Below are 26598 nucleotides of genomic sequence, written 5' to 3'. Positions count from 1 at the left end.
CTTTTCCCGTGTGCCCTGGCGTAACCTCGCGCAGCACGACGGGTGGTTTGGCCAGGAGGGAGGACCTGCTGCTCCTGTTGTAGCGTTGGCTGAGCCGCCGTGGTGACGAATACTGCTGGCTTTGGCGTTTCCAAGGGTGGCACCTGCGGCACGTGTGAGTCCATCCTCCAGAGAGATCATCATCCTCCGGCTTCTCCCGCTGGGCTAGGGCAAACCTGTTGGAGAAAATGAGGAGGTTTCACCCTTGTTACGAGGAGCAGTTGTCTAAAGGTGGCTCTCGTAAGGTGGTTCTTCTCCCTGACGGTGTCTGTAGCCCGGCAGGGATGGCCCGGAGAGCACAGAGGACTGAGATGAGTCTCCTGGCTCCCAGATGGAGTTTTCTTAGCACCCAGGATCCCCGTTCTCGTAGCTTACCTGGTGGCATGGCCGGTCGCTCCCTCATGGGTGCCTTGTCTGTACTTCCCCATCTGCTGTGTTTGGGGGCAGAGAGTGGCTCCTGCAGGATGGGACTTCTCCTGCCAGAAAATTGAATTAACGACGCTAAAGCCCACTTCAGTTGACAGAGCAGGCAGTATCCTTGGTGTTATTAAAATTGTGTTGTTAAGAGCTGTGGGCTCGCGGTCGGGTCCCACGTGGTGCCTGGGAAGGTGGGACGAGGCGTTGAGCTGCGAGCAGAGCCGCAGTCCGGGCGCGCTGGTCCGTGCCGCTGCTGGGTGCCGTGGTGTGACCTCGAGCTGCTGGGAGCATCGCCTGGGACGGGCTTTGCAGCTGCAGCTCCGAGGGCTGCGTCCAGGTGCCCAGCGCTGCGCGAGGGTGAAGCCCGGGGAAGCCGGAGCCGGGCCTCTCGCGGCCGTCGCTCGGCCTTTGGCACGCTGGAAGGAGCAGAACATCGTGAGTCTCCTGAATCTGGCGTGTCATCCTGCCGACCGGGCCTGGGCAGTCTGGCCGGGGGTTAAACCCACCCCGCTCGGGCATGCTGAGGCGAGTTTCAGAGCCAAAAGAATATAAAATAAACCCCCCCAGTTCGCAGTCCAAAAAGTGATTGTTTTGTAGGGTTAGAGGGTGCAAAGGACGTGCTAGCAGTCTTGCTCAGGAAAGCTGTAGGCTATGGCCTCCCTGCCGTATTCCTGTGAAATATTACAGGTTTAATTTGTTTTCCTGCGACGTTTGCATCGGAGAAACGCGTAGCGTTCGGAATAAGCCTGGTTTTCCGTGCCTTTGGATATGAAGGCAGCGCACGCCTACAGGCAGGCAGATAAAACGCCGATTTTTCTGAAGGTGATTTTTTTTGCACGCAGAATTGAGGGAGCAGCGGTCTTTTACTGTGACAGAAGGGCTTTAATTTCAGAACTCCGTGCTCGCGTGAGCCCTGCTGTCCCGCTGGCGAGCCGCTCCCGACTGCCCGCGCTACGGGGAGAAGCGGTGATGGGGCTTTGTCTGAAAACGCTGGGCACGGGTGGGCTGCGAGCGCTCGGGGGCCGTCCCTCAGCGAACTCCTTTACCTGTCAGTGCCCTGCCCGTGGAAGAAGTCACTCGTTTGGCCTGATCTTGGTTGTTACAAACCAAGCTGGTGGGAACAGGGATGCCACGAGTGGCCCTGCGCTGTGGAACTTCTCTGGGAGACCTCCTGGAGTGACAGCGCTTCGCTCGGAGGGGGCTTGGGCAAGTGTTTCGCTGGCAGCAAGACCAAAGGCGTCTGGGCTCGGGGTGGCAAACAGTGAGCTCTCTGCCTGTATGCTCAGGTTGTTTTATTTTTCGTGTGCGTTCTCCCGGTGCAGAACGAACCGGAGCCAGCTGTTCGCAAGAGCTATCAGGCCGTGGAGAGAGACGGGGAGATCATCCGGGTCCGAGACACTGTCCTCTTGAAATCGGGACCCCGGAAGAAATCCATGCCGTACGTCGCGAAGATCTCGGCGCTGTGGGAGGACCCCAAGACAGGTACTGTGCCCAAAGAGCGTGGGTTGCCTCGGTGCATGGCGGGTGGGTGAGCTGGAACCGGGGAAGCGATGGCTGCAGGCTGGCCAGGGCGCTGCGCTGCTGCCGGGCCGGGTGACGGCGAGGAGGAGACTAGCTCTGCGGCTGCCGTTCAGACTGCTCTGGGAACTGAAATACCCCTTAATCACAGAACCCCAGCACGGCAGGGGTTGGCAGGGACCTCTGTGGGTCACCCAGCCCAACCCCCTGCCCAAGCAGGGTCACCCAGAGCAGGCTGCACAGGACCTTGTCCAGGCGGGGCTGGAATATCTCCAGAGAAGGAGACTCCACAGCCTCCCTGGGCAGCCTGGGCCAGGGCTCCGGCACCCTCAGAGGGAAGAAGTTCTTCCTCATCTTCAGCTGGAGCTTCCTCTGCTTCAGTTTGTGCCCTTTGCCCCTTGTCCTGTCGCTGGGCACCACTGCAAAGAGTCTGGCCCCATCCTCCTGACACCCACCCTGCAGATATTTAGAGGCATTTCTAAGGTCCCCTCGCAGCCTTCTCTTCTCCAGGCTGAACAAGCCCAGCTCCCTCAGCCTCTCCTCGTAGGGGACATGCTCCAGTCCCCTCCTCATCCTCGGGGCCCTCCACTGGACTCTCTCCAGTAGCTCCCCCAGCCTGCAGTCTGTGTTGGGGCGAGCATCTCCTCCCACCTGCACTCTGTGTTCGGATGGAAGCGCCTGATTTTTGCAGCTTTTTTTTCTCCTTGGTGCCCAGCTGAGCTCCGTGTGACCGTGTAACCCAAGTGGAAGGGGGGGTGAGGGGGTGAGGGATAGCGACGTGCCCGACTCCGTGCTGCTTGCTGTGACGAAAGGACACCTCGTTCGGCATGAGATACTCACCAGGGCACGGCTGCCTCTGCGCGAGCGCTGCGGGAACGCAGGGGAGGAAGCAGGAGGAGGAGGAAGCTGGACCTCAGCGGGAACGCACTGCCAGCAAACTGAGGCTTGAGGTATCTTCATCCGTCTCGTTGCAGGGGAGCTGATGATGAGCCTCCTGTGGTACTACAGACCGGAGCACACGCAGGGAGGCCGCAATCCCAGTATGCACCAGGTGAGCCCTCCGAAGGCGAGACTCGGGGCGAGGGGGTCCCGGGGGGTCCGTGTTCCTGTGGGGAGCAGCCCGAGGAGCTCCCTGCCTTCCTGGGTGGCCTCCAGCCCGGGGGGCCGAGCTGCCGTTCGGAGTGAGACGGAGCCGGCTCTTGGCTGCGGTGCAGCTGCTGCCAGATGTGTTGTCCTGTGGAGGGGCTTCTCCCCAGTTTCTGGTCGTCTGTGGAAACCCCAGGCTGCGACAGAAGCTGCTGCGTTCTTTACGTGGCCGCCTCTGTTGAATTTTAGTGTTTCTCCCTTTAATCTGAGAGAAACCTGCGCATTGAGAAGTTCTTTTGACCGCTGGCTCGGGAGTAAGGCAGAGTCTGTGCTGAACCGAGATCAGGCGCCTTGCCAGACCGGGCGTTCCGATGCTCCCAGCAACGCGGCGCTCCAGGCGCCAGCTCCTGCCGCGCGTCTGCAGGACACCGGAGCGCCTGCGTCACCTGCTGCCTTGTCACCATGAAGCCCTCAATCTGCTGCTTCAGCTCCAGAAACCTGCTCGTTCTGTGCAGAAACGTGGATGCGTCACCCTTCCCCTGTGTAGATGTACGGTGAGAGCTGAGGTCTGGCATCATCGAGTTTGCTTTTTAAAGGAAAAACGTGTGAGTCACAGAATCACAGAATCACAGAATAGTAGGGGTTGGAAGGGACCTCTGTGGGTCACCCAGTCCAACCCCCCCGCCGAAGCAGGGTCACCCACAGCAGGCTGCACAGGACCTTGTCCAGGCGGGGCTGGAATATCTCCAGAGAAGGAGACTCCACAGCCTCCCTGGGCAGCCTGGGCCAGGGCTCCGTCACCCTCAGAGGGAAGAAGTTCTTCCTCCTGTTCAGACGGAACTTCCTGTGCCTCAGTTTGTGCCCATTGCCCCTTGTCCTGTCACTGGGCACCACTGAAAAGAGCTTGGCCCCATCCTCCTGACACCCACCCTTCAGATATTTGTAGGCATTTCTAAGGTCCCCTCGCAGCCTTCTCTTCTTCAGGCTGAACAAGCCCAGTTCCCTCAACCTCTCCTCGTAGTGGAGATGCTCCAGTCCCCTCACCATCCTTGTAGCCCTCCGCTGGACTCTCTCCAGTAGCTCTTCATCCTTCTTGAACTGGGGAGCCCAGAACTGGACACAGTACTCTAGATGAGGCCTCACCAGGGCAGTGTAGAGGGGAAGGAGAACCTCCCTTGTCCTGCTGGCCACACTCTTCTTGATGCACCCCAGGATCCCATTGGCTTTCTTGGCAGCCAGGTGGCCTCGCACCTGTCTGCTTTGCACGGGCTTGTGTTGGGTGGCAGAGCGAGGTGTTTTGAACTGGGAGTGGAGAATTCACCGCTGCTTTCAACCCACCAAAATAACGTGGTGCTTTTTTCCTTTTTCCCTTTTTTAAATACAAGGGGAGGGAGGGGGTGAGAGCGGGGCTGGGGACCCGCCGGGGGGTTGCACCCACCTGACTCGCCGGGCACCGGGGAGTTTCTGCCTCGGTGCCTCGTAGTGTTCCTCTCCGGACATGAAGCGTGGCTCTATCCAGTCGCGTTGCAGTGTGGAGCGAGCGCCGGTAGCCTGGCCAGGAGGAATTAAGTCGTTTTTTTTTGCACACCTGCTTAATTACAGCAGAGTTCAAATGAGAGCGTGCTGTTTGCTGGGATGGGCTTGCCAAGGATGACTCAGTTCGGATTCAGGGAGCAGACCACAACCCCAAGGCGCGGCAGCAGGGCGCGGCGTTTGCGCTCGCTCTGACTCAGCGTGTCCCCAAACGGTGACGCTGTCTGCCGGGAGCCTGGCCGGCCGGCCGCCTTCCTCGGGGCTGAGCAGAAACCAGGCCTGTGGGCATGGCTTCCAGGCCTGTGCAGAGCATCCTTCCTCCCAGAGACCTCGCTGCGGATCTAACCGCGCCCGAAATTCTTTCGAATGGCTCCGCCTGGGTTGCCCCATGTCTAACCAATCCTGCCTGCTGCCGAGCCAAGTTTCCTAAATTACCCTGGGAAAAAAGGCTGTTGCTGCTTCCCTCGCTAAACCGGCCTTTTTAATTGGGCTGGGGTGAGGAGAGGGCTGGAAGAGAAGGGATTCCATTAGCTTTGGTGTAGAGATATACTAGTGGTGTCCCTCAGCGGTCAGTACTGGGCCCAGCTTTGTTTAACTTCTTCATCAACGACCTGGATGAAGAGTTAGAATGTACCCTCAGCCAGTTTGCTGATGACACCAAACTGGGAGGTGTGGTAGATACACCGACAGGCTGTGCTGCCATTCAGCGTGACCTGGACAGGCTGGAGAGCTGGGCAGAGAGGAACCTGATGAGGTTCAACAAGGGCAAGGGCAGGGTCCTGCACCTGGGGAGGAACAACCCCATGCATCAGTACAGGCTTGGGGTGGACCTGCTGGAGAGCAGCTCTGCGGAGAGGGACCTGGGTGTGCTGGGGGACGACAGGGTGACCATGAGCCAGCAGTGTGCCCTGGCTGCCAAGAAAGCCAATGGGATCCTGGGGTGCATCAAGAAGAGTGTGGGCAGCAGGGCGAGGGAGGTTCTCCTTCCCCTCTACACTGCCCTGGTGAGGCCTCATCTGCAGTGCTGTGTCCAGTGCTGGGCTGCCCAGTTCAAGAAAGATGAGGAGCTACTGGAGAGAGTCCAGTGGAGGGCTACGAGGATGAGGAGGGGACTGGAGCATCTCTCCTAGGAGGAGAGGCTGAGGGAGCTGGGCTTGTTCAGCCTGGAGAAGAGAAGGCTGAGAGGGGACCTGAGAAATGCCTACAAATATCTGCAGGGTGGGGGTCAGGAGGACGGGGCCAGACTCTTTTCAGTGGTGCCCAGCGACAGGACAAGGGGCAACGGGCACAAACTGGAGCAGAGGAAGCTCCAGCTGAACCCGAGGAAGAACTTCTTCCCTCTGAGGGTGCCGGCGCCCTGGCCCAGGCTGCCCAGGGAGGCTGTGGAGTCTCCTTCTCTGGAGATATTCCAGCCCCGCCTGGACATGGTGCTGTGCAGCCTGCTGTGGGTGACCCTGCTTGGGCAGGGGGTTGGGCTAGGTGACCCCCAGAGGTCCCTTCCAACCCCCACCATTCTGTGATTCTGTGAGATGGGTTAGAAAGACTCAGGTGTGTCAAAGGGGAGCAGTAAAGACAGCAAAGCGCGGCTCAAGCTCCGCTGCAATCCTCACACAGGAGCTGGAGGGGTTTCCGGCACCGGGAAGGGGAGGTGAAGGCAGAACGTCCCTCGGAGCTCCGAGGAGCACGTGGGTGGGCAGTGCTCCGGCCTCCCGCCTGCGGGAGCGTTGCTCGCGGGCTTTCCGGGGAGCTCCTTCCGCGTGGAGTCTGCGCACAAAGCCGGATTTTGGAGAAGCCGGAGCGAAGATGTGTCCTGCAGGGGTTTTTCCTCTTGCAGAGCCTCTGCAGTACCTCCCCTGATGGACTCGGCCTTTCTCCCTCTTGCCTGTCTCGTCGTCATCCCCAGGCATCGCAGCAGCGCTTTCAAAACGCCGCTGTTCTTTTTTCCAGCGCAGCACTGCTAAAGCTCCTCTCGTGGGATGCTTCTCGGCGGTGGCCACAAGCCCTCTGCCATCCCCGGGGGGAAGAGGAGGCTGCGTGGCGGAGCTGGGAGCGGCCTTGCTGCTGCTGTGCCGTCGTAGGGTGGGCAGCAGGGGTGGGATGTGGGCACTCAGGCTCGCAGAGCGTGCTGGGCGGCGTCAAGTGATGGGAGAACTCCCAACGCTTCGCTCGCGTGTTGGTGGGTAACCCCGGCGCGCGCGACAGCCAGGTCCCAAAGCACCTGGAAGGCGTCCGGGTCGTGGGAAGCGCTGGCTCTGAAGGGTGGCTGCTGTGAGCGTGCGTTGGTGGCCTCCCCTCTGAGGTGAGGGGTGAGGGTGCGGAGCTGGCCCTGCCTCCCCGCTGGCCCACGGGGTGACCTCTGCGTCCCTCTCTTGCAGAATGAGATCTTTGCATCCCGGCATCAGGACGAGAACAGCGTTGCCTGCATCGAGGAGAAGTGCTACGTGCTGACCTTTGCAGAGTACTGCAGGTAGGTGGTGCTCCTAACGGGTCTCGAGACCTTCACCGGCCTCCAGCCCGTGCCACTGTTCCCACTTCCAGCTGCCCCAGCCCTGCAGGCTCCGCTCGAGCTGGAGCTGGAGCTGGGCGAACTGGTGCTGCAGTCTGGGAGTGCTGCGTCCACTCCGGGTTCACGACGCGTCTGCTGTGTGATATGAACGCTGGCAGGGGCCGGTACGACCTTGGTGCCACAGCGAGTAGGCAGTGTGGGAAAAGCCAGAACTTGCAGCTAAAAACCGGTCACGGCAGGACACCGTGCCGGGTACGTCCCTGCGCGGTGGCACGCGGGCACCGTGGCTGCCGGCCGCGCGTGTACGTGCCCGCAGCGCTGGGCGTCCTGGCCGCAGCAGCACGCGGAGCAGCGACGGGGGCTTTGCCCGTGAGGCTCTCGCTGGCCGAATGGGAACTTTGTCAGCGACAGCTTCTGAGCGTCCGTGCCGGGGACTGGCGTCCTCTGACGGATGGATGCGCCGGGCAGGGTGGAAACGGGGCCGGAGTGGACACACGAATGCACGGCGCAAACCAGCGCTTTGAATCTCCTCCATTCTGCTGGGCGCATCTCGCTGGCTGTCAGTCCAGCCACGGAGCCCGGTGTCCAGCCACGGCGCGGGTGTCCAGCCATGGAGCCGGGTGTCCAGCCACGGAGTGGGTGTCCAGCCATGGAGCTGGGTGTCCAGCCACGGCGCCGGATGTCCAGCCACGGAGCCGGGTGTCGAGCCATGGAGCCGGGTGTCCAGCCACGGCGCCGGATGTCCAGCCACGGAGCCGGGTGTCCAGCCACGGAGCTGGGTGTCCAGCCACGGCGCGGGTGTCCAGCCACGGCATCGGGTGTCCAGCCAGGGCGCGGGTGTCCAGCCAGGGCGCGGGTGTCCAGCCAGGGCGCGGGTGTCCAGCCACGGCGCAGGGTGTCCAGCCACGGCGCCGGGTGTCCAGCCATGGTGTCCAGCCACGGCACAGGTGTCCAGCCACGGCGCAGGGTGTCCAGCCACGGCGCAGGGTGTCCAGCCACGGAGCGGGTGTCCAGCCACGGCGCCGGGTGTCCAGCCACAGCACGGGTGTCCAAGCCCCAGTGCACTCTTAGTCCTCCTCCTGCTAACCTAGGGCTCTGCTCTTTGAATTTCTAAACCCAAACTGTTTTCCAGAGTCTTCACAAGCTGAATTTTGCTCTTTCTTTTAAAAACTCTAAAAGACCCCAAACCCAGGCAGACCCCTAAGCTTTGGGTCCGGGCCGCTCGTCACCTTGCTGACAGCCCCCTCCTCTGGACCAGCTGTGGGCAGGAATTTTTTCGTGCTGTTTAGGGTAAGGTCGCCTTTGAGAGGCTTTCCCTGAAGGCACCCTGAATTCTGTGTTTGGCTAAAGAACCGCCTGATGCATAGGCCTTGTCTGGAGCTAATTAACAAAAACGAGGCCAAAGTGGTAAAAGCAAGGTGGATTAATTGCAACCATCTTCCATCCAGTGCGGCATCCACCGGTGCAGAAATACAAACCACTGTGCTGCTTCCCACCGCTCAGGGTGGGACCAGAAGCTGCTTCACGGCCTCCCCTGAGCAACGCTCAGCTCTCCCCGCGCCCCAGGTCCTTGGGCAGCGGCGGTGGTGGCTTCGGGCCAGACAGACAGACTGACACGGGCCCGTGCTAACTCTCCTCGTGTGATTGCGTTGCAGATTTTGTGCCTTGGCGAAGCGTCGAGTCGAGGGGATCCCAGGCAGGAAAACCGTTATGGTCCCTCCCTCGGAAGAGTACTCCACACCTCTGCACCGCAAGGTGCCCGAGGACACGGACCCCGAGCTGGTTTTCCTCTGTCGTCACGTCTACGACTTCAGGCACGGGCGCATCCTCAAGAACCCGCAGTAGCGCGGCGCTCGGCGACGTCTGCGCGCGCGGCCGTGCTTCCCTGGGCCTGGGCAGCGCGCGCGGGAGCAGATCCCCGCGGGGAACGGCAGCGGTTGAAAGCACAGCACTTCGTTAAAAGCATAAATGAAAATATATACCTATAAAATAAATATATGTATATAGATATAGGTACTTGCATATGTAAATCTATATCTATATATGTATCTAGAGAGGCGTATATGGGGAGGGGTTCGGAGGGGATAAAAGCCAGTAAACTGAACCCAGAGCCATGGCTGGCGGGAGGGCGCAGGAGGGATGCTGCGGCGCGAGCCAAGCTGTGACAGCTCCGTGGTTTTGGTGGCCTGGCGTGACGTGGGAGGAGCGAGCCCGGTTCCTCGGCAGAGCCTCCTTCGTCCCGCGGGACAGGCTGTGAGGATTCCCGGTGGGTGAGCGCTTCTCCCAAACACAGCCGCTGCTTCGGGAGCTGCCTGGGCGCAGAGTGGCCCCGGGCCGTGCTTGGATGGGCTTCGCTCCCCCGGGGAAGGGGTGACCCCCATTTTCCCCTCGCCTTTCTCCTCCCCTCGCCTCGCTGGCCTGTGATTCACCGCCCAGACCGGGCTTGGGAACGTGCTCGGCGGCGGAGCCGGCAGGGTCGCAGGCTGCGCGTCGCCGTGCAGCGTGACCGGGAGCTGCGCGCCGGTCGCGGACGCCCGGACCTCGCCGCGAGGGACCTCGTGCCTCGTACGGCGCGGTGCCGGGGAGCTGGGAGCGCGCAGAGCGGGCGCCGCGGGCGAGAACCGTGTTTTCTTGCTGGGTGTTGCTCCTCCTCTGATGGCTTAGGGTGCTGCCGCGATGGACGTGGGTTTACGCTTTCTTCCCAGTCAGTTTTCCTGTGGTGTCGTTTACAGCCCCGTTTAACCCCATGTGAAGAAGCTAGAGGCTGGCGGGTGAAATGGCAGACCCTTTGCTTGAGTGGTTTAGGCTTTTTTTTGTTTTGTTTTTAAATTTTCACCCCCCCCTGCGCTGACGGAGCTGCCCCTGACCCTGGGCGAGCTGGTGAAGCCATCAGCCGTGCTGTCTCTGGCTGCCCGGCAGCCTCCCCGCTCCGAACTCCTCCGGGCACCCGAGCAAGCTCTCCGGGGCGGCTTCGGCTCCCGAAGGAGCCGAGCGCTGGGAAAGGGCCGCGTCGACTCGTGCGACCCGAGCCGCGCCGATACTCTTCCTCTTGCCTTACGTGTATAGACCCCAGACAGACGTTCGTTTACCTTAACGCAAACCGCTGGAGTTCCTTCTAAAGCAAACCAAAGGGCAGCGTCACGGGCCGTCGAGTCCCTCGCGCCGAGCCGGGAGCCCAGTCCTAGATTGCACTAACGAGGAGGCTCCGCGCCGTCTCCGAGCCGCTCGCCGCAACCAGGGCTCTGCGTTCGTCCGTTCTTCCGGGGCTTCTGCACCCATGCTCCGTGGCGGAGGCGTTGGCTCTGCTTTAGTGTTGTCCCGTCAGTGGAAGCAGCGCTGCCTGCGCTCCCCGCGGCCGCCGGCGCGGTGGGAACCAGGGGGCTGGTCGGCTCGGTCCGCCGGCCGCACGCCTGCCTGGCCTGCAGAGAAAGCCCCGCGGCGTCAGAGCCGGTACGTGGAGCGCGGTGGCTGGCGCAGGAGCTCTCCGGAGGTTTGCTCCACATACCAAAGAGGGGAGCGCGTCCAGGGGACGGTGACTTGAGAGGACCTGGCACCGGGCGAGCGGACGGTCCCCGCTCGGTGTCGCAGAGGACGCTGGCGAAGCCCGGGTGGCTCTCGGGGCAGCGCAGGGCAGAGCACCCAGCTCCGGGAGGGTGGGTCCTGGGCGCGCAAGCGAGAACTTGCGGGTGAAGCATCTCCTCTCACCTATACCTCAAGATGCTGTTGGTGTCAAAGGGGTTGCTCGGATCTCCCCGTGACGATTCGCTCGGGCGCTGGTGGTCTCTTGGAGCGGGGCGGTCCGGAGGCGGGAGCGCTGCTGGGGGTCTCGGGCAGACGCGGGGTGCGAGGAGGTGTCGGAGGACGTGGGCTCTGGTGCCGCTGGGCGAGGGTGTTGGGGGCTCTCTGCCCTGCTCAGCAGGGAGGGAGGATGCTGGAGGAGCCGAGCTGCTCCTGCCCGTCGTGGCTGCCCGGTGTGGCAGGGGAGGGGAGCAGCGATGCCTCCAGCCATGATGGGAAAGGTGATGGGGAGCCCCGAACGCGCAGGCTTGGCTCGGCGGGGACCCCGGGGACCCCCAGCCTGGAGCAGGCGAGCTGCCTGCAGCCACCTCCTCCGGCAGAGGGGCCACCGGCCGCGGGGTGCCCCGAGCCCCAGGCCATCCCCGCGCTCTGCTGCGCCCGGGGAAGGGCTGCACACCCAGCCCTGGGAACCACAGCAACCCGCTGCACCCCCTCCTGCTGACCCCGCTCCCCCCGGCTCCCCCCGGGCCGAGAAACCGTACCTGCCCCGGGTCCGGGGCGGGCGCTGGGAGGGCAAATCCCGACCCCTCTCGCGTTGGAGTCTGCTTCAGGCCAAGGCCGTTGTTTGAGATTCGCGTGGTGGCTGATGCTGTTGTGCGAACAGCATGTAAATTAATGGAAATGTCTTATCCGTAATGAAAATATTTCATGCTTTTTTAATCTATTAGATATGGAAATATTTTTTGAAACTGAAAATGCAGTCGGTAGAATTTAAATTGAAGCGTAATACATGTAAAATATATTTTAGTTGATAATTTTGTAAAATGCACTTTTTTGTGTCTCTTCCCTGGTTTCCCAGATCTGTATTTCAGTGTTTACAGATGGAATGAGAACATTCCCTATACCCTCCTTCTGTGAGAAAGATATATTAGAAGTAATTCTTAAAAAATAAATTTGAAAAGCCGTATTGATTTAGAAAACCACCCGGTGCTGGGCTCTCCTCCTCGTTCTTGCCTGCGCTTTCCGCCGGGACCCGCCGAGGTGCTTGGAGGGTGCGGGCGCGGGAGCACGGCTGGGTGCTGGGCTCTTGGGGCGGGCGGGACGCAGCCCAGAGCTGAGCTGCCGGCGGCTTTCCGGGGGGGACGGAGCGAGGGTCGGCGGGGATGGCTTCTTGTTTTCCAGCCTGCTCCTGGCAGCTGCTCTCGTGGCAGTATCCGAGCCCCTGCCGCTCGGGCAGGGAGGGCGGTGGTGGCACTGAAACCCGGGTGAGAGCTGTCTGCAGGTGCTGAGCGCCTCGGGGCGCGAGGCCGGAGCTGCTGGCGTGTGCCGGAGGGGTGCAGGGGATTACGGATGCTCTTGCACGCTGATGCTCGGGGAGAACAGCTTAGGTGGTCCCTGGGCGGTGGCACGGCTGCATCCCGCACCGTCCCGGGCGGTCGCTCCTCTGGAGCCGCCTCGCGGGCTCTGCCCTGCCGCAAAAGGGCTTTTTCCTTCGTGGCACCGAGCAAATGTGGGGAGTTCACCCCCCGCAAGGGAATCTCTCCTCCTCCTGACAGTGAAACAGCTGCTGCAGAGCTCCCTGCCTGTCTGGGAACCGGCTGGCCCAGCCTCGCTCCCTCGGCTGTGGGTAACTTTGCCGACCCCCTCGTCCCTTCCCCGCAGCACCTCCTGAACGCGGAGCGATTCCGAGCTGCCTCCCGGTTCCCAGGAGAGGCTCCTCTTGGGCTTCGTGGTTTTCCCTCCCTGCTGCCTTGGTGTTTGCGGCTTCGCGGGGCCGTGGTTCCTCTTCGGGCGCTGCCTGTGCGGGGATGCTGGGCGCCGGCGTGGCTGGGTCCCGCTGCAGGCTGCTCTGCTGTGGCATCAGGGAATTCACCCCGGGACCGCGGTGGGCTCGGTGAGGGCTCGGTGCCCTGCCAAGGACCGGGCTGTGCCGAGCGTGGGTGGGTTCCCGGGGTGGGCAGGTGATGTGGCTTCGTTCTTGGCCCCTTGGAACGGGCTGTTTCTATAAATAATGCCCTGTGTTAAGTAGAGCTGGACCCTTGCACGCCTGGGGAGGGAGAGAAGGAGATAGAACGGTGAGGGTCGGGAGGGACCTCAAAGATCATCTGGTACCCAGGATCTCAAATGAGCAGGAAGAAAAAGTAACGCTGAGTTAGCTCCTCGTTGGAGAGGGGAGCGAGGGGCCCGCGTGGTTCGTGGGGCGAACGCAGAGGGGCTGGGCCCGGGACCGGGCTCTGCCGCTCCTTCGCTCCCGGCTCGCCCGCGGCGTGTCCCGTCGGGAGCAGGGCACGGAGCGGGGAGCGGGACCGCTGCTCCCAGGCTGCTGGAATCGCCGTCCCCGGGCAGCCCCGCCGGCAGCGCAGCCCGGTTTGAGCTTCCTGGCCGGGCGGCTTCGTGGGTTTGGGGTTTTGCCGGGGGATCCCTGCCTCTGGCTTCAGTGAGGAGCCGTGTGCCGGCGCAGCTCCTCGCCGGGAGGCACCAACCTGGAGAAGAGGATGAAAATGAGAGAATTCAAGCTGAAAAAGGAAATCATCGTGATGATGAAGCGTATTAAGGTATGAATGAGGAGCTACTGGAGAGAGTCCAGCTGAGGGCTGCGAGGATGAGGAGGGGACTGGAGCATCTCTGCTACGAGGAGAGGCTGAGGGAGCTGGGCTTGTTCAGCCTGGAGAAGAGAGGGGACCTTCTAAATATCTTGAGGATGGGTGTGAGGAGGACGGGGCCAGACTCTTTCCAGTGGTGCCCAGCGACAGGACAAGGGGCAACGGGCACAAACTGGAGCAGAGGAAGCTGCAGCTGAACCCGAGGAAGAACTTCTTCCCTCTGAGGATGATGGAGCCCTGGCCCAGGCTGCCCAGGGAGGCTGTGGAGTCTCCTTCTCTGGAGATATTCCAGCCCCGCCTGGACAAGGTCCTGTGCAGCCTGCTGTAGGTGACCCTGCTTGGGCAGGGGGCTGGGCTGGGTGACCCCAGAGGTCCCTGTCAACCCCTACCATTCTGTGATTCTGTGAGGTAATTAATAACAGGGAGGTAATTAGTAACGGGGAAGGCTGTGCGGGTGCCGGTGGCCGCGGGACGGCGTAGCGGCCGCTGCGATGCCCGGTAGCTGGCGTGGAAGCGAGGGGTGCGTTCGCGCGACGCGCTGCTGCAGAGATGAGCGGGCTCTGCTGGCGGGGCCTCCAGCGCCAGCAGTTAATCCGTTTTTAAGAGGAAAGGATATTTAATAAAGGAAACAATTTAAACTGGATTTACAAGATACGCTGAATGGAAGCTCCGTATATTCCGTGGCTGCATAGTTAATGTCTCTATAAACCTCCCCAGAGTGTTCTGGGAAAACAAGCCGGGGTTGGGGCGGGTTCGGCCGCTCGGTAATTCTTAAAAGCAAATTAATTTAACGATGCTGGGAAAGAAGGCCCGCCCTTGGTGAGGGTTTTCCCGCTCCCCAGAGTGGCAGGAGCCCCGGCAGACGCGTGTCGGGGAACGGACGCGTGAGCTGCTCTAACGGAGAGGTGTTTTTGACAGGGTACTGGGCAGAAGCTGGGAGTGCTGGGGGACGACAGGGTGACCATGAGCCAGCAGCGTGCCCCGGGTGCCAAGAAGGGATCCTGGGGTGCATCACAAGGAGTGTGGGCAGCAGGTCAGGGAGGTTCTCCTCCCCCTCTGCTCTGCCCCAGTGAGGCCCCATCTGCAGTGCTGTGTCCAGTGCTGGGCTCGCCAGTTCCAGAAAGATGAGGAGCTACTGGAGAGAGCCCAGCGGAGGGCTGCGAGGATGAGGAGGGGACTGGAGCATCTCTCCTACGAGGAGAGGCTGAGGGAGCTGGGCTTGTTCAGCCTGGAGAAGAGAAGGCTGAGAGGGGACCTTATAAATGCTTACAAATATCTGCAGGGTGGGGGTCAGGAGGACGGGGCCAGACTCTTTCCAGTGGTGCCCAGTGACAGGACAAGGGGCAATGGGCACAAACTGGAGCAGAGGAAGCTCCAGCTGAACCCGAGGAAGAACTTCTTCCCTCTGAGGGTGCCGGAGCCCTGGCCCAGGCTGCCCAGGGAGGCTGTGGAGTCTCCTTCTCTGGAGATATTCCAGCCCCGCCTGGACGCGGTGCTGTGCCCCCTGCTCTGGGTGACCCTGCTTGGGCAGGGGGCTGGGCTGGGTGACCCCAGAGGGCCCTTCCAACCCCTGCCATTCTGTGATTCTGTGATTCTGTCCAGCCCCGTGTCCGCGGGGAGGGTCCGGGTGCCCAGCAGCGTTCCCCGCTGGGCAGCCGCCGGTGGCTCTTCCCGGCGCGTGGCACTGGGAACGTCGCTGGGGCTTCGGAAGCATCGAGTGCTCTGGGAAGAGCTGGACGGAAAGCTTCCCTCCCTGCCAGGTAAACGCTCCCCGCACTTGAACTGGGGGCACTGGGGTGGGTGCTCTGGGTCTCCCCTCGCACAGACCGGTTCTGGTTTCTCGTTTGACCGCAGGGGCTGAGCGCCCAGCGCTGGCTGCGCAGGCTCTGCCGTTGGGAGCCCCGGGCGTCTCTGGAGCGACCCCTGAACCCCGATTTATGAAGCGGAGCGCGGCGTCGGCTGCAACCTCGTGCTGGTCCGCAAGAGCCGCGGCAGGAGCGCGAAGGAGCCGCGGTTTGTGCCCTCGGATGTCCCCTCGCCTCTGCTGGAACACTTCTCTTTCCTCTTTCTCATCGTTTGTACATTTATCCCCCCCCCCGGGAGGGGAACCACCCGTCCCCGGCTGTCGAAGGGACCGAGGATATTAATTCCGCAGGGAGGGGACTCTGAACTGCTCCGAGCGCTAATAATTAAATGTTAATTAAATGTTTTTCCTCTGTCACAGGCTGGGGGGTGTTTCCCCATCACCACACGCAGCCCCCTCCCGTACAGCAGCCAAAGCACAGAGAATGAGCAGGGCTGAATTCATAGCACGCTGGGTAATTACAGCCCATAACGAGGGAATGATCTGGCGTATTAGTGCCGTTTATTTTACCCTGCAAACGAGCGTGCCTGGGCTCCGTGCTGGGCTCCCCGCGAGCTGAGCGCTGGGATGCCCCGCGGGAGGATCTCCCCGAGGGGTCTCCCTGGCTGGGGAGCACCAGGAGTCACCCTCCCATCCTCTGGCAGCAGCCCCCGGACCCAGGGAAGAGCAGGGCTTGCCGGGACACCCACCCTGCCGCCGGGCTCTGTTCCAGCCGGCTGCGAGGGCAGACCGCTTGCTCCCGACTGGTTTGGGTTTTTTTCTTCTAATCTGTGGGAAAGGCTGCTTGTAATTCAGCTTTCCTCCTTTGCGAGGGGTCTCGCTGGGAGGTGAGGGCTGAGGGGGATGAGCACGGGCCCGGCTGGCGAGCAGACCCCTTGGTGGTCTCCGGGGTGGACGAGGGTCGCTGGGACGGTGCGGGAGGAACCCGGGGAGGGGAGTTCTGCGTTAAAGGGTCAAAACCACCGTCTCTGATCATCTGGTGTGAGGGTTGTACACCTGGGGCAGATTCCCAGTTAGTTTTCTGCTAAAAGCTGGAAAGAATGCGACATTATTCACAGATGGGCAGGGAAAATCCCTTTCCGGCGCTTCTCCGCAGGAAGGTTCCTCACCCCGCGGCCAAGAAGAAGCGGAGGCAGACTGGGGCTCGGAGCTCGGTGATCTGTAAGGGCCCTTCCAACCCAAGCCATTCTGTAATTTATTTTATTCCTCTGGATGTTTATTTAAAATTAATCCTGTTGGGCCAGATGTCAGACGGGAATTCTTGCTCCAGCCGTTTCCGTTAGCTGATCTAATTAGCAATGGTACGTGCTTTATAATAATTTGTTTTTCATGAGGGGTGGAGTTTGCTTACTCTTTTCTGTTTCCCTTTACCTAGAGCCTGAGTTTCCTCCCTGATTTTTTTCTCCTCAATGCTCGTTTTCAAAACCACCTTTAAGCTGATACATGTAAGGGTTGGAAATACCTTTCCAAATATTCTGCATTTATAGCAAGATGAAGCCCGATCCTGCGTGTTTCTTCCTTTGCAGACAAAACCCAGGAGAAGGAGCCTTTCCTTGCAGCATCTCGTTCCGCACTCGATTTGCCCTCTCTCCCTCTTCGGGGCAGCGGCCCCGTGGTGACAGCAGCGTGGCTCTTCCCAGCACGCCGAGGACGCGACGCCGCGGCCCCGGGACAGCCCAGCGCTCGCCCGGTCCCCCCGGGTCGCTGCCGTGGAGACCACCCAGCTGTGGCCGCTGTCCGGTGCGGGCTTCCTTCCTCACCGCAGCCGCCACGCTCCGACGCCCGGCCGGCCTCTCGAGGACCAGTCCCTCCTTCTTTCTCCCCGGACCCCCCCTTGCTCTCAGCGTGCCCCCAGCATCCTCCAGCACCCAGCCACCACCGGTCTCCAGCCTCCCCCTCCAACCAACCTCCCGGGGCGAAGCGTGTGGTTCGCAGGCTGCTCAGAATCACAGAATCACAGAATGGCAGGGGTTGGAAGGGACCTCTGTGGGTCACCCAGTCCAACCCTCCTGCTGAAGCAGGGTCACCCAGAGCAGGCTGCACAGGACCTTGCTCGTTGCAGGTCTGCGCAGGGCTGAGTCGAGCGGGAAATCGTCGGCGCCTTTCCGCACGCTTTGTGTTTTTCTGCCTGGTGAGGATGATTTCTGGAGTCGGAGGTGAGATGCTGCAGGCTCCGGGGGCACTGGAGCAGGCCCGTCCTCGTTCTGCTGCCTGTGAGATGAAGGGGGTCACGACGACATTAGCGGGGCGAACTCCAGCAGCAAACGGCAAAGAACTTGGCGCTGCGGAGAGGCCGCGCTGGCGAGCGCCCGGGGCTCGGTGCGGGGACGTGCGCTTCGGCTCCGTCCCTTTTGCGGGAAAGGCGCTGCTGCTTCCCATCCCGAGGTTTGGTTTTGGCTTAGGGAGGAATGCAAATAATTGCTTTCTGCTCAGGTTTCAGACCCAGAAAAGCATCCCTGGGGGCCGTGCAGCACTGCCCTTCCGTGATGGATATTTCTGCCTCTTGGCTGAGGCGTGGGAGGGCTGCTCATGATGAAGCAGGAGCGTTTCTCTCCATCTGTCAATCACACATCAGCGAGAACACGTTCTCACGAGACACTCGACCCTTCTGACATTATTTTCCTCCTGGAAGCAACGACACTGGATCGCTGCCCCGGACCAGTCGGTTGTTCAGGATGTGGCACGGCAGAAACCCGCCGCGACTCCCGTCCCCGTGGACGGGTCCTGGCAGCGTCCCCGCCCCGGGCACGGCTGCCGCGCACGCAGAGCTCTGTGGCTTGCTGCGTTAGTGAAGCGTGGAGGGGTCAGCGGGGCTGGTGGTGATACCCAGAGAGGACCTGAGGGACCCACAACCTCCTTACAGCCCCGCTAGAGCCGTTCGGAGCCGCAGGTGAGTGCTTGGTGTGGAGAGCAGCAGCCGTACCTGGCATGAGCCAAGAGACTTTGAGACTCTCCTGCGACGCAGATTTCGCAGCTTCCCTGGATTTAACGTGTGTTTGTACTGAGAAGTGGGGGTAAAAGCACAGCTGGCTGCCGACACCGGGGCTGTTTGCAGGCGAATCCAGAGGCAGCCCTGCTCTGAGAGGGGTTAGAGACCAGGCAGTGGAGGGTGAAGGGCAGAGGAAGGAAGCTGTGGTTGTTCCTGGCTTCTAAAACTGGAAACAAGGGCTACAAGGATGGTGAGGGGACTGGAGCATCTCTCCTCCGAGGAGAGGCTGAGGGAGCTGGGCTTGTTCAGCCTGGAGAAGAGAAGGCTGAGAGGGGACCTTTGAAATGCCTCTAAATATCTGCAGGGTGGGGGTCAGGAGGACGGGGCCAAGCTCTTTCCAGTGGTGCCCAGCGACAGGACAAGGGGCAACGGGCACAAACTGAAGTAGAGGAAGCTCCAGCTGAACCCGAGGAAGAACTTCTTCCCTCTGAGGGTGACGGAGCCCTGGCCCAGGCTGCCCAGGGAGGCTGTGGAGTCTCCTTCTCTGGAGATATTCCAGCCCCGCCTGGACATGGTGCTGTGCAGCCTGCTGTGGGTGACCCTGCTTGGGCAGGGGGTTGGGCTGGGTGACCCACAGAGGGCCCTGCCCACTCCTGCCATGCTGGGATTCTGTGAAGTGCTCAGCGTGGGAATGGTTTCTGCACCTTGACCTGGTCCCTTGGGGAAGACGCAGGAGCCGCTGCCCCGGGAAGGCGCTGGCTCCTGGGGACAGGGCCACGCGGACGCCGGCCCCGTCGCGCTGGCGCCGGCCGTATTTCCGTGACCTCCTGCCCAGCCGGGGCATGCCCGAGCGTGCAGCGCTGGCTCCTACACGGCGCACACAGCCCCGGGGGGGACGTACAGCTGTGCAGCTGCTGCCAGCTGTGCTGCTGCCTTCCCGCGGGCTCCCAGCAGCCCCGGCCGTCATCCCCCCGACGGGCCGTCCTCGCGCTCCCCGGGGCCCCGGCCGGGCTCCCTGCCTCCCTCCGTGTGCCCCGGTGCCGGGAGGGTGGGGGAAGCCGGGGTGCAGCTCCCGCAGCGGCTCGGTTCGGAAGCGATTTCGCGGCCCGGCGCAACGGAGCGGGGAGGCTTCTGCTCGCGCCGGCGTCGAGGTCACGATCGGCCCCTCGGCCCTGCCCGCTGCAACCGGAGCCGAAATCTGGCAGGGCCACGGGGCGCGCAGGCTGGCAGGGCAGGACACACCGTCTCCTCCTGGGGCCAACGCTGTCTTTACATCAAAATAGAACGGTAAAATGTAAAATAATCCAGCTGCAGGCTCTGGTGCTCCACTACAGACGCTTTGCCTCGGCTGGCGAAACGCTCTTGGCTTTCGATCAAAGACAACGGAGTGGAAGCTGTTTGTCTCCTGATGTTAGGAAAGCTTCTGACAGAGCCCCCTGCGAGGCTCGTGGAGACGCACGAGCCCCCGTGGTGTGCCCCGAAAGCGCGTCGAAGAAAAATTCGCCGCGCAACGCCGGTGTGAGAGGATTTCGGCTCCGCCAAGGGCTGCGCGTGGCAAGAGCCGGCCGTGGAAATGCTCCGGGCTGCTCGGGCTGGCGGAAGCCTCGGCACTGAGCCCGTGGCCTTGGTGGCCGGAGAACCGACGTTCTGGAACCTGGAGCGGCTCGAAGGTGGCAGCTTGGGGGAAACACCTACGAAGCCGCGAAAACCTCGTCCGTTGGCTTCCAGGCGGTGGCACAGCCGGACCCGGCGTCGCTCCGCGCGTGGCTCACCAGGTACAGTCCATCCCCTTCCCCCCGGGGCTGCTCGGACCACGCCGTGGAGCGCGGCACGGCTGCCCGGTACGGCCGGCTCAGCCCGGTGTTGCCATAACCCCGCGGCCGCTGGATGCCAGCCCGAACCGCGGCCACGGCCGGGCTGCAGGCGAGGGGGGGAGCTCCGCGCTCCGACCCGCGCTGCGAGCAGCACCCCCGCAGCAAGCCCCGGGGGGAAATTATCTTTTAAATCACATTTAAAACGTATTTTGGGGAGAGGAGCGTGGGGTGTTACAGGCAGCGATGCTGGTACTGGAAAGCGGGAAAATAATTCGCTCCCTGGGACTGGAGTTTGGGGTTTTAGGAAGCGGGGATTCTTCATCGCGGCGCGGGGCGCGGGGGGCTCGCTGTGCCGGAACGACCCAGCTGCTGGGGGTTTGTGCTGTGTTAAACTCCTTCTGTCTGAGGAATGCTTAGCATGTTCATGGTTTTCCTGGGAGCTCATTAGCATATGTTAATGAGTCCTTCACACGTCTGTTGGTGCCTCTGGGTGGTCGTCGGGGGTCTCCCGATGAAGGCCCATCCTCTTCGTCGCGGTGCCCGCTGGCCGACCCTTGCTTCTGCAGATCCCAGGTCTGGGATGACGCTGGCTGCGTCCCCCCAGCCCGCTCCGTCCCAGTCCCGGGGTCACCCTGCAGCCCCCCACTCCCCTGCAGCTGTCCCGGTCCCAGGGTCACCCTGCAGCCCCCTGCTCCCCTGCAGCCGTCCCGGTCCCGGGGTCACCCTGCAGCCCCCCGCTCCCCTGCAGCCGTCCCGGTCCCGGGGTCACCCTGCAGCCCCCCGCTCCCCTGCAGCCGTCCCGGTCCCGGGGTCACCCTGCAGCCCCCCGCTCCCCGTGCTCTCCCGGGGCCGAGCCGTCCCGCCGGGACCACCCGGGAGCCCCGCAGAGCACCAAGCCTTGCCTGGGTCTCACCCCGCCCGTCCTGCCGTGGTTCCGACGGCCCGAGGGGACAGCGCCTGGCTCCGCTCCGGGGTACCGAGCCCCGACGGGCACGGGCGCGGGGGGGGGGGGGACCGCCCTGGAAACCCGACGGCGGGGTCCGGGGGGGCTGCATGGCCGGTCCCTGCCCCGGGACGGACCCACGGGCGGACGGAGGGAGGCGGGCGGCGGCCCGGGGGGGGGGAACCTCTCTGGTACCCGACGGCGGGGGGCCGGGGGGGGCTACATGGCCGGTCCCTGCCCCGGGACGGACGGAGGGAAGGAGGGAGGCGGGCCGGGAGGGCTGCATGGCCGTTCCCTGCCCGGAACGGACGGACGGACGGACGTAGGCGGGCAGCGGGGCGGCGGGGGCTGCGTGGCCGGCCCCGGGACGGACGGACGGACGGACGGAGAGAGGGAGGGAGTGAGGGAGGGAGGCGGGCCGGGAGCCCTGCATGGCCGGTCCCTGCCCGGGACGGACGGACGGAGGGGGGGAGGGAGGGAAGGAGGGAGGCGGGCTGCGGGGCGGGGGGGGGGCTGCGTGGCCGGCCCCGGGACGGACGGACCCATGGACAGAGGGAGGCGGGCTGCGGGGCGGGGGGGGCTGCATGGCCGGTCCCTACCCGGGACGGACGGACGGACGGACGGACGGACGGACGGAGGGGGGGAGGGAGGGAAGGAGGGAGGCGGGCTGCGGGGCGGGGCGGGGGGGGCTGCGGGGCGGGGCGGGCCCGTCGCGAAATGGCCGCCGCCTCCCCGGCCCGCGGCCCGCCCTCCCCGGCCGTCACTGCCGGCCGCTCCCCGCCTCGCTGAGGGCCCCGGCGGGCCGGTCCCGTCCCGTCCCGTGTCCCCCCCGTCCCCCCGCGGCCATGTCCCCCCGCGGGCCGCTCCCCGCGGAGCCGAGGCGGGCCCGGGCGCGGGGGCCCGGCGGGCCGGCGCTGCTGCTGCCCTCCATGCTGATGTTCGGCGTGATCGTGGCCTCCAGCGGGCTGCTGCTGCTGATCGAGAAGGGCGTCCTGGCGCGGGTGAAGCCGCCGCACCCGCCGCCCGGCCAGCCCTCCCGCCGAGGCCCCGGCGAGCCGGAGGACGAGGTGCTGCGGGACGTCCGCAACCGCACCATCCGCGCCGTCTGCGGGCAGCGGGCCATGCCCCGCAGCGTCTGGGAGCTGCCGGCCGGGCAGCGGCGGACCGTGCTCCGGCACCTCCTGGTCAGCGACAAGCACCGCTTCCTGTACTGCTACGTGCCCAAGGTGGCCTGCTCCAACTGGAAGCGCGTCCTGAAGGTGCTGGACGGGGCGCTGGAGAGCGTCGACGTCCGGCTGAAGATGGACCACAAGAGCGACCTGGTCTTCCTCGGGGACATGGAGCCGGATGAGATCAGCTACCGCCTGGAGAACTACTACAAGTTCGTCTTCGTGCGGAACCCCATGGAGAGGCTGCTGTCGGCCTACAGGAACAAGTTCGGGGAGATCAAGGAGTACCAGCAGAAGTACGGCGTGGAGATCGTCAGGCGGTATCGGAGGAACGGGGGGAGCTCGGCGGGCGACGACGTCACCTTCTCCGAGTTCCTGCGGTACCTGCTGGACGAGGAGGCGGAGAGGATGAACGAGCACTGGATGCCCATCTACAACCTGTGCCAGCCCTGCGCCGTGCGGTACGACTTCATCGGCTCCTACGAGCGGCTCAGCGCCGACGCCAACTACGTCCTGGAGCGCGTCCGCTCGCCCGCCTTCGTCCGCTTCCCCGAGCGGCAGCCGTGGTACAAGCCCGTGACGGCGGAAACGCTGCACTACTACCTGTGCAACACCCCGCGCCGGCTGATAAAGGAGCTGCTGCCGAAGTACATCCTGGATTTCTCCCTCTTCGCCTACCCCCTGCCCAACGTCAGCAGCGAGTTCTGCAGGCAGTGAGGCGCGCGGGGAGCCTGCGGCGCACGCCCTCCTGTGCATCGCGTCCAAATTTGATACGTTCCGAACACTTTTTGTACAAAATTCTATATTTTGCCTTTGCTACTAGAATACTTTTTCTACTCTTCAGGTTTTAACGTGTACGTACGCCGCTGACTTGAGCGCAGTGGCTTTTCTATGTCTATTTGGCTTTAAATTCTTTTTTTATGGCGCGACATCTGTAAGGAGACTGAGAAATGGATATATTTTAACTATTTTTCCCTCCTTTTTTTGGGTTTTCTACTGAACAGTGCGCAGCTGAATTGCAATCGTAATGTAGCGGCTGACGCGCCAAAAATCAGCACTTCTAAACCCGCCCCGGGCTCAGACAGGAGACGGTGGTTTGGGTGCGAGCGGAAGAAAAGGCGTTGATAAGCCAGGCCCTGTTTATGCTTGATTTTCTCATCTGTAGATGGTGGCTAAATGAGGCTGGTCTTTGCGACAGTAGCGCCTCTGGCTTTTATTATTATTAATTATTATTATTTACCACTGAAATAAAACCAGTCATAAGATAATACTCACTTTTGTGCGATTCCAGGGTTTGGAAGTGCCAGCTATTTACCCATGCCAAACGCGATACCCAGCCATAGCGACCTGCCCTCTTCTCTCTCCTTGAACGAAAGCAACAGATACCTCTGCGGGGGTCAGACCCCGTCGCGGCTCCTGGGACGGAAAGCAGCAGCCCCGGTCCCTGGAAAAATGCTTTGAGGCGACGGCGATTGAGGGTTCGTCCTCCTCCTGCTGCAGACGCGCGCGCCGCTTCGATTTAACGGTCGGATTGGAGGAGCTTGGAGACGGGTGGTGCAGAACGGTGCTCCTGGGGGGCTGCGTCCCCTTTTCTAATAAAGTTTTGATATGAATTAGTCCGTTGCCCTGTGTTTTGCCCGCAATTGCGTTCTTGGAGATGCCTTCTGCCCCTGGTGCCGGGCTGGGGGGGGGAAGCGTGGCGAATGGACACCCCCTGCTCAGAGCAACCCCTGTGTGAAGGTCCCGGTGGGGCAGGAATCGCGTCGGAGCCGAGCGGCGAGGCGTCGCGGGACGCGGGGGGCTGGGTGGGGAGCAGCCGTGGGCTGCGGGCGGCTGCCGGGCTGCTGCAGGGCGGGTGAGGCGTGCTGCGGGGAGCGGGGGGTCTCCTGGGGTGAATCTCGCAGGAAGGGGGGAGGAAAATGAAGGTGTTTTCTTGAGGGTTTGTGGAATTGCCCGAAAGGAGGGCCGCGGGTGGGATTTTCCGCTGTGAAACAGGTGCCGATGGTGGGGTGGTCTGGGTTTCAGCCAAGGCTGCCCTTCAGGCGCCTCTGCCCGGGAAGCAGCCGGTTAGACTTCGCTGTCTGTGCTTTTGGGAAGCTGAGGGAGCGTTTTCTGCTGCTTTAGTGGTCGGCTTCCTCCTTCCAGGCCGGTCTCTCAGTAGTTTTAAAGGCTTGTGCCGCTTGTTTGTTTATCTGCTGCAGCTTCTGCTCTCCATTTTAAATTTTTTGCCTCCTGTCCCCTTAATCTAAAACTGCGTTTTGACCTGGGCAGTTTCATCCTTCAGACCCAGCGCGTTTGCCTCAAGGCGGAACGAACTGCCAGCATCAGCAACTGGGGAAACTGGGAAGGTGCCATTGGCACCAAGAGAGGGGCCGGGTGGCTCTGGGGTTAGCAGCGTGCTTACGGATTGTTTTACCCCATCAGCGCCGAAATGTGCGGCATTGGGGGGGGGGGAGATGCTCTCTGGTGCCCCTGACCCCTCGTAACCCCCCGCACAAGGAATTAGAGGGTTTTCTTTGCCGCAGGTAATTACAAGGCAGCCCAAAAACCTCTCTGTGGGGATGTGGCTTCGAGGGACGGGACTCTACCCGTGGCGCTCAGTTGGAGGGCTCACATCTTTCCATCGCCTTGCGGGGGTCAGGGATGGGAAAAGGGTCCTGGGGACCCTGGGACGTGCCTCCTGAAGGCGGAGGGGGAGCAGGAGCTTTTCGCCCGGTTGAAGCTCACCCCCGTTTCTCAGCGATGTTGCCCCCACGGCAGCAGCCAAGCCACCGCTCTCCACCCCCCCCGTCCCCGTTTTACCCCGGGTTACTGCACGCCTCGCCGGGTCCCCCGTGTAGCGGGGTTGGCTTCGTGCCTCCCCAGCCCACCGCACGCCTCGCCGGGTCCGCTGCGTGTGCCGGCGGGACCGCTGCAGGTTTTTCTGGGGTCTCCACACATTTTACCAGATTGCTGCATTTTTTTAAAATTTTTTTTTAATCTTCCCACTGCAAGTTTGGCCGGATTGCTGCGCGTCCCCCCAGGGGGGTGCGTTTTTCCCGGGCAGCATCCCACCACGCCGTCCCCGCATCCCCTCTGACCTCCCCGGGCTCCGATCCGCCCGGCCGCAAGCGTGCTGGAAGCGGCCGCGGTCCCCTCCCGCCGGCTCGCGGTCGCTGGGCGCGAGGCCGTGCCGCGGCGTTATTTTTTCCGAGGGTGAGCGAAGCGCGGCGGCCTCGGCAGGGGGGCTCTGCCAGCTGCTCCCCCCCATACGCGCGCAGTCCCCGAGGGCTCCGTGAATCTTCCCAGCCCACCGGGACCGCTGGCAGGAAGCAATCTGGCAGCCAGCGTGTTTAGAGGAGACTGATGCCTCGGAGCCGCCGAACCGTTTAATTGCCAATAAACACAGCCCACGTGTAAATAATTATGGAGACCCAGAATCTGTGTCGCCTTCGGTGAAAGGAAGGAGCTGGCAGCCGGAAAACTCCCCGTGGCAAGCGCAGAAATGAGGATTGCTCGGTGGTACAGGGGGAAGGAGCATCAGTAAACCTGCCCGGCCGTCTCCCGGCGTTGCCTCGGGCTCAGGGTGGCCCTGGAGGGTGACGGTCCCTGTCGGTAAGAGGGGCCAGGCTGCGTCCTTGGCTGGCTTTGAGGGTAAATCTTAAAAATTCATCCTTTTGCCAGATCAAGCTTTGTCCAGGCTCTTGCTGCAACCCAGCGTGATTATTGCAGTGCCCTTTTTTGCTGTGTTTTGGGGGATAAAGAGCTGCAGGGATCTTACTCGTGATCTTACTCCAGAACTTGGGACCTTTCCCAGCCGGTGCCCGCGCTGGCAGCAGATGCAGAATTCCCCGTCCGAGCCCGGAAGGAGCCCGCAGCGGCCCTCTGTCCCCCTGCCACAGCACGGCTGTCCCCATCGCCTGCTTCTCTCCTGCTGCTGTCACCTTTCTCTTCCGAATCCCCCCTTTTCAGGGCATTTATGAAAACGTGACCGGCACCGGGCGAGCTGCCCCCACATCCGCGCAGCCCTCGCAGCAGCCGTGTCCCTCCTTTGGTTCAGCCGTGACCTGGGGCTCGGGGCGAGCCAACAGGCCGGATCTGGGCACGTTTTGGGGCGAGATGATTTTTTCCTTGTCCACGCGGAGCAGGACGGGACCGTGAGCGTTGGCTCTGGTCTGCACCAGCATCAGGGTGCGCGTTACCAGCCGGAGGGGCTGAATTTTGGGGAGGGGTCTCCCAGGTTGTGTCGGTAGGAGGTCTGTAGCGAGGCTATTGCCGTGTAACCGCAGCAGGGCTCGGGGCAGCGCTGGACAAGGTCCCCACCGCCGCGTTCTGCCTCCCGGCTCCATCCCTGCACCAGGAGGGGTGTCCCCAGGGAGACCCCCGCGCTGCCCCCTCCGAAGGAGCCGCTGGGTCCAGCGATTTGGCTTTATGGCAATAAAAGAGCGCTCGCCCTCATG

General features: G+C 62.5%; 2 protein-coding genes across 4 annotated transcripts in view; both read left to right on the top strand.

Moving 5' to 3' along the window:
• The window catches only part of BAHD1 (bromo adjacent homology domain containing 1), a 44227-nt gene extending 32431 nt beyond the window's left edge, over positions 1 to 11796 (top strand). For both annotated transcript variants that reach the window (XM_075426909.1, XM_075426908.1), the window contains exons 4-7: positions 1779 to 1938; positions 2949 to 3025; positions 6969 to 7060; positions 8755 to 11796. In XM_075426909.1, coding sequence (XP_075283024.1) covers positions 1779 to 1938; positions 2949 to 3025; positions 6969 to 7060; positions 8755 to 8944 — 519 coding nt within the window. In that variant the 3' untranslated portion in view covers positions 8945 to 11796. The remainder of the gene's footprint in view (positions 1 to 1778; positions 1939 to 2948; positions 3026 to 6968; positions 7061 to 8754) is intronic.
• A 10081-nt stretch (positions 11797 to 21877) lies between these two features.
• On the top strand, positions 21878 to 23731 carry CHST14 (carbohydrate sulfotransferase 14). Of its 2 annotated transcripts, XR_012764508.1 has the most exons (2): positions 21883 to 23013; positions 23451 to 23731. XR_012764508.1 is itself a non-coding variant. In XM_075425995.1 (1 exon), exon 1 carries the CDS (start codon positions 21920 to 21922, stop codon positions 22874 to 22876), a length of 957 nt encoding a protein of 318 aa, XP_075282110.1. In that variant the 5' UTR covers positions 21878 to 21919; the 3' UTR covers positions 22877 to 23731. The 2 variants fall into 2 exon arrangements, 1 of the variants encoding a protein (XP_075282110.1); XM_075425995.1 differs by having other exon boundaries at positions 21878 to 23731.
• The last annotated feature ends 2867 nt before the right edge of the window (positions 23732 to 26598 follow it).

This window comes from Opisthocomus hoazin, chromosome 7 (genome assembly GCF_030867145.1).
Source record: "Opisthocomus hoazin isolate bOpiHoa1 chromosome 7, bOpiHoa1.hap1, whole genome shotgun sequence".
NCBI classification, from domain to species: domain Eukaryota; kingdom Metazoa; phylum Chordata; class Aves; order Opisthocomiformes; family Opisthocomidae; genus Opisthocomus; species Opisthocomus hoazin.
The sequence above is the reverse complement of the archived record's forward strand: the minus strand, read 5'-3'. Positions and strand labels throughout refer to the sequence as shown.